Raw genomic sequence first — 6,150 nt, forward strand, 5'->3', positions numbered from 1 at the left:
AAACTCATGGTTATACACCTAATTTTGAATCATTTTTATAAAATAATAAACTCATGAAATAAAATATTCTATATTTGATGTATATTTTATCAATCTAATGCCGCAAGCATTAGGCCCAAACTTATAAATAATGGACAAAATACTACCAATGGACTATTAAGATATAGTAACTGGGGTATATAAAAGTCGTCAATAATTTATTTAAGCCCAGCATTGTACAAGGAAAATAAGCTGATTACTCTGCCTGTCTTATATAATAAATAATAATTAAAGTGAGATTCTGAGGCAATGGGTATATAGGAATTGATTTTTTTATTCTCGACATCATTTAGTGCTTGAGCTCAACCAGTTATGATTAATCGTGATTTTTTGCTGTCCATCATTTGCTTGCTATTTACATTCCTCCAAATAGGTTCGTTTTTTAATAGCGCACTAAGATAATTCTTTTTTAAATGCGAAACTATAGCAATTTGAATTTAAAGCACAATCTGGCTTTACTTGCCGCGATGGTCAGGTGGTACCTAACTCCAATAGGTGTGATGCTCATAAGGATTGTAACGATGGCAGCGATGAGAGCTTTGTTGAATGCTTCCAAGAGATCTGCCCGGAGTATAAGTGCTCATATGGAGGCTGCTACCAGAAAATCAAGCGTTGCGATGGTAAACTAGACTGTTGGGACGGAACCGACGAACCCCCAAACCTTTGTAACAAAAACCAAATTCAAATGAATTCTGAAAAAAATGTTTCATCGCTTAAATGCACGTAAGTTTGAATTTAATAAAGGCCTTATCCAGTTCAATATACACAAACTATATATTATATGTTCTGCACGGTGCATGTAATAATATAGTTGACATAATTCCATAAAGAAAGACATTTCAGTGTGGGTAATTAATATTTTTCTCAGCTGAGTGATAGGTGCTAAGCCTTTGATGATTACAAAAGACGTTACGTTTTAAATTATTTTTCTTTTCAGGGAAAAGAACTTGAAATGTCAATCAACATCGGAATGCCTGGATTTCAAATACGTTTGTGATGGAGTCAAGGACTGCCAGGATGGCAGCGATGAAACCAATACAAATTGCCTAATTTCCGAGTGCCCCAACGATACCTTCCGCTGTGCCTACGGAGGGTGTTTAGCGAAAAGCAAGGCATGCGATGGAGAAATTCATTGCTGGGACAAGTCGGATGAAGAGTATGCCATATGCGTGAAAACACTTGGCAAACTTGTGCCTGCGACTCTCACCGAAGACCGAAATGGCACAAATCGCACCACAGCACTGGTTTCTACCAGTGGATTAGATGCCCACCGAATATTTACTCGACAGCCTTCGGGCTGCAGGATACCAGCAAACCTGAAACATCTTCAGGTAAAAACCCTATTTAATGTCCTGCCCTATAGGGTGGGTGCAGAAATAGCGGACTTCACTGTAGTGCGATTGAGTTGCTCTAACAACACACAGCTGTACGGCAGTGATCTTAATCTCTGCCTCAATCGAAAGTGGCAAGGGTCATGGCCGGATTGCAACTCGAGGTGCCACAGAAGGATTTTTACCAGGGATCCCTCAATTCGATCTGCCTGTCGTTACAATGGAGACTCAAGGGATTGCACACACAAGTCGACCAAGTTGTTCACTGGAACCGTGGCCAACGTAACCTGCGCTTCAGGTTACAAGCCAAAGGGAAAGACTTCTTGGCAAACTCGAACCTGCGTGCAACTTCCAAGTGCCACCTCTCCGGTCTGGATTCTTGAGAAGAAACAAAATCGCCTCCAATGCGTTCCTGAGTGTGGCATAATAGTGCCTGGAGTAAAGGACGTGAGTCTATTCACAAATGGCCTGACCACGTCCAATTTCTCCTTTAGATGCCTGGGTAAAATAATCAGTACTTATTCGGTTATTGTCGCGAAACAATGCATTGATACTGTCGATGTGATGCGATATGCCATTATCACTGGAGAGCACTTGGTTGCATTTAATGACTATGACGAGAATCCCTATAAGGTATACCTTTTAGGAACAAGGGTATAAAGGGTATAAAGGGTATAAAGGGTAAGATGCATAATAACACACTTTTAATATATATATTTGCACGTTTGTTAATATCTCTTAACTTTTATAGCTCACCAAATGCCCTTGTCAACACAGTTGATCCCTTTATATTTTCTCCCTTGGTGCGCCCAATTTGCCTGCCCCCTATCCCTGAGTGGTATGCCCTGGCCTCGAGCACAACTGCCTATACGGCCTCAAATGGCATTTCAATTACCTATCTCATTAAAATCGAAGATGACATACGCGAGAAAATAAAACTTATTCACGAACACGTCAACCAAAAAGGAAATGAAAATACCCATAATTCTAAAGCTCTTATAAACATTTAAGATTACGCCCTAGCTTGATGCTTCAAAATGTCAGATATACACAATTTGGTCGACATAAAACACACCTCTTTTTTATACTTATTGTTTTTACTTGTTGTTTTTTCTCTTCTTTGATTGGGACCCGAAGCCCATACCTAATTGATATATCGCAATGGCCAGCCAAATGAACTTAACGGATGGTCTCCAGGCTCCAAGTGCCGGAGTACGGCCGCACCTGCAGCCATGGGAGGCACATGCGTGGTCCCCGGAACGTCTGGGCTCCATGTACTCCGACTGGGCCATGCACTTCTTCAGCCAACAGCGGTACGCAAACGGACTTCGCTATTTCAATAACGCCCTGGATCTGAATCCGTTCAATGCCAGAGCCCTGATGCGCCGAAGCCAGCTGAAAAGATCCATGGGCCTGGCCCCCGACGCTCTGAAGGATTGCTCCCATGCAGAGGGTTAGTCCTACGTTTTGAAATGGGACTACTTTAACCTATCGCATTTGTATTCAGATCTGCTGATGAGCCGAAAGCCACCAGTAGTCAATCCCAATGTTAGTCTGGAAGTCTGCGATGCTCTGTACGAGTCCAATCGGTTGGAGGACTCCAAAATAAATCTGCATTGTCATTTGAAGCGATTTAGCTCCGCACAAAGAGGTCCTGTTGTCGACCGTCTTAATGTGGTAAGTGCACCTTTTCAAAGCATCAAGAATTGTCGTAAAGTGACCACCCTTTTCAGTTAAATGAGAACTTTCGAGACACATTATCAGATGATACCACCATGTCTGTACAGCGCCTTATCAATCGCATGATGGATAGTTTGGCTAAGGAATCGAAGGATATCAAGGATACTTGCGACGTGATTAGCATAATGGAAAAGGAGGTAACTTTACTCCTACTATATTCACTTGAATGCCTTTGAACGATTTCCAACTTAAGGAAGCCCATTTGTCCCCACTGGAAATAGCCAGGCGAAAAAGGCACTTTAAGATATATAACCAGTCGTATCTCAGCAAGTGCTGGGTGGATGTGGCCTTCCTGAAGAGACTACGCGATGATCCCAATGTGAAGCCCAAACATTGCAAAAAGTCATCCGAGTATTTGGGCAAGCTGATGGCTAGCAATTATAAAGCGGAGCGCACTCTTACGGTTTGGCTCTTGACATTTTAATAGATCGTGTAACATGACTGCCATTTCTGGTAATTTTTAGAAAATGCTGCATACCCGAGATCCCATGTACGCCTTGCATCAACAGAAATATCCCAACGAGGCCTTTTATAATAAGCACCGGGAGGAGAATCTGTATCGCATTCAGTACCAGACAAGGCGGAATATGTTCAAGATTCTGCGCAGTATTCGACTGCTAATTCGTGTTGGAGAACTCAATGTGAGACTTGAAATTCAAAGTTTTCATTTAATTGTATTATGAGCTTGATTAATTCGTAGAAACTAACCACATTTATTGAGGAGGTCATGGGCGACTATGTCACCATCAAGACGAATCGCGTAATGCCGTGGAAATTTGAATTCACTAATGAGGTCTACAACTACCTAGGTCTAGCCCGCATTAATGAATACAAAATCCCCAGCAATATGACTGTCTTGCAGGGAAGACAACGTCTTCTGACTCTTTTCAGACTGCCGCTCAATAATAATCTGGACATAAAAAAATCAAAGACAAAACGATCGAGTACTCTTCATATAACAAGATCGGGTACCACCGACCCCAAAGCTGAGCATTTTAAGTATGTTTTTTTATTTGTTTTTAGCAATGTGTAGGGAAAATCGTTTACCAAAAATGATCTTATTCTAGGAAACAAGTGGTTCGACTGGAGAATCGGATGCGGTTTGCCGAGTATCACATTGAACGCGCCTATCTACTGCATGAATTGGCCCAAGAGCATCTGAATTTTAACTCATTTGATGGAGCTTGCTCCATGGCACGTATTGCCCTGGAGGGTAAGTAAAAAATAAACAAAGGCCTCAAAATATAACAATTGATTCCACAGAGGCCATCAAATGCAAGAGTGTAGTTTGGAGCTTCCTGAGTCTCATGGTTATATGCAAGGCCCACGCAATTCTGGGCAAGATCGAACGGGAAAAGGATATTCTGGCCGAAGCCTTCGAGCTGGCCAAGAAAATGAAGAACCTAGACCTGTGCTTATTCATCGATATCTGCATTAAAGTTAATGCGGAGGAGATGGAAATGAAGCGCATGGTTACTACAGATTTGACTGCTAGGAGACAAAAGTTTGGCTCAAAAATGTTCCAAAGCAACGATCAGGTGAATGAGGATCGCACCCAAATTACCTAGAAAACAGTACAGTTTAATACTATAACGGAACCAATGTTCCCTAAAAGTACAAACATTTTATTAAAAGTGTTTATTTTTTGCTGATAACTTCATACTAACTGGTAATATCTACTTGCTTAAATTCATAAACAAGTTTTTCCCTAAAGAAGGTAATGGGAATCTTCGTGGAAATTCCGCATGCATAGGGCGATAACTTTAAAGTGCGTCTTACCCCGTGTATTTCGGGAGAGCCAAAAGTTTATCTCAATGAAAAACCCCAAGCACATTAACGGCTGTCGGTGTTGGGCATTCAATCACTGCAAAGTGCAGCTGCAACTTGCTCTTACATATAAATAGTTTATGTTTCTTTCCGCTTCTTGTTGCCACTGGTCGGAGGCGGCAACCTTTTCAGTGTAAACTTTGCACACTTTCGGATTTTGAAAGCGCCGGATCTAAGCCAGACTACCCCGAAAAACTCAAACCCCACCCACCGGATTTTCCTCAGCTGCCTTAGGTTTCCACCTGGTGGCTTGAAGTTCCGTGCACCATCGCACAAAAGACGCAAATAAATGAAGCCATTTGTTGTGTTGTTAGCTGATTTTCGATGCAAAGGATGGCCAGAGGTGGAAAACTTTCGCACCTCCTGCCCGGCGAAACTGTTGGCAATTCCCATTAGTCGCTTGTCATTTAAATTTTTTCGACTCGGTCGTACCCCCGAGTGTATGGAGAGATTTTTTAAGCCCGACACGCCAATGACATCCCACTACGTTTCTTTGACTTTTGGAGAGTGTGGTTCCATGAAAAAGATGTTCATGCTACGGATGTGGCTCGTTTGTTAGCGGAAATAAACTGTCGTCCTGACCAAAAGTTGTGAACTTAACAACATACCTCCTCATCTCTACTTCTAATTTTAAATTTATATAATTTGGAAAAAAGTACCTCTTAATGCCACGTCCCATGTACCAGAACTAAACAAATGCAGAGCAGAAATTGTACTCAAATGAACTATGTATATTCCCTTAAGATTTAAGTCTGCCAATTGCAGAAGGATGTACCATTTGTCTGTAGGCATAGAGTTGCCTTCCTACCTAGGGCTTGATTTAACTACTTTAAAGCCGGCTTTCAGCAACCACAAAATGCTGCTGCATCGGAGGATGTCTTTCTTGGTCTCTGTATTGTGCTTTGTGTGTTTTATGATGCAAAATTACACAAAGCCAAATAAGAACAAAGAATGCGAGAAGCGGGCAACAAAGCAAAGCAAAGCAAAAGAAAACAAAGCCAAACAAAACAGCCCGACAGCAGCCAACTAAAACTGCATCTCAACTTTGTAGACACACCGGAGGCTGCTGCAGTTGCTGCTGCAAATGTTGCTGCTGTTCCTCTTCCTGTTGCTGCTGCTGCTGCTGTTGTTGCTGTTGTTGCTGCTGTTGCTGTAATTGCTGCAGAGACATGCCATAAAACGGCAAAAGAAATTGCTAGCAAGCAATTAAAAG

The 6,150-nt window shown here is 41.8% G+C and overlaps 1 protein-coding gene and 2 pseudogenes across 1 annotated transcript; all 3 read left to right on the top strand.

Moving 5' to 3' along the window:
* Positions 1 to 560: 560 nt before the first annotated feature.
* Positions 561 to 1,797, top strand: LOC122622322 (annotated as a pseudogene).
* A 119-nt stretch (positions 1,798 to 1,916) lies between these two features.
* Positions 1,917 to 2,380, top strand: LOC122622323 (annotated as a pseudogene).
* A 45-nt stretch (positions 2,381 to 2,425) lies between these two features.
* Positions 2,426 to 4,776, top strand: LOC122621145. The gene is made up of 8 exons (XM_043798903.1): positions 2,426 to 2,823; positions 2,878 to 3,047; positions 3,104 to 3,247; positions 3,304 to 3,513; positions 3,575 to 3,751; positions 3,811 to 4,109; positions 4,178 to 4,323; positions 4,374 to 4,776. Exons 1-8 carry the CDS (start codon positions 2,532 to 2,534, stop codon positions 4,676 to 4,678), a joined length of 1,743 nt encoding a protein of 580 aa, XP_043654838.1. The 5' UTR covers positions 2,426 to 2,531; the 3' UTR covers positions 4,679 to 4,776.
* The last annotated feature ends 1,374 nt before the right edge of the window (positions 4,777 to 6,150 follow it).

The sequence above is a fragment of the Drosophila teissieri genome, chromosome 3R, assembly GCF_016746235.2.
Source record: "Drosophila teissieri strain GT53w chromosome 3R, Prin_Dtei_1.1, whole genome shotgun sequence".
Taxonomy (NCBI): domain Eukaryota; kingdom Metazoa; phylum Arthropoda; class Insecta; order Diptera; family Drosophilidae; genus Drosophila; species Drosophila teissieri.

Excerpts from the sequence above, each read along its gene's own strand:
- LOC122621145 (XM_043798903.1), top strand. The coding sequence starts at position 2,532 with ATGGCCAGCCAAATGAACTTAACGGATGGTCTCCAGGCTCCAAGTGCC. Across the intron at positions 3,248-3,303 it reads TTAGCATAATGGAAAAGGAG|GAAGCCCATTTGTCCCCACT; the intron begins GTAACTTTACTC and ends TTCCAACTTAAG. Across the intron at positions 3,514-3,574 it reads AAGCGGAGCGCACTCTTACG|AAAATGCTGCATACCCGAGA; the intron begins GTTTGGCTCTTG and ends GGTAATTTTTAG.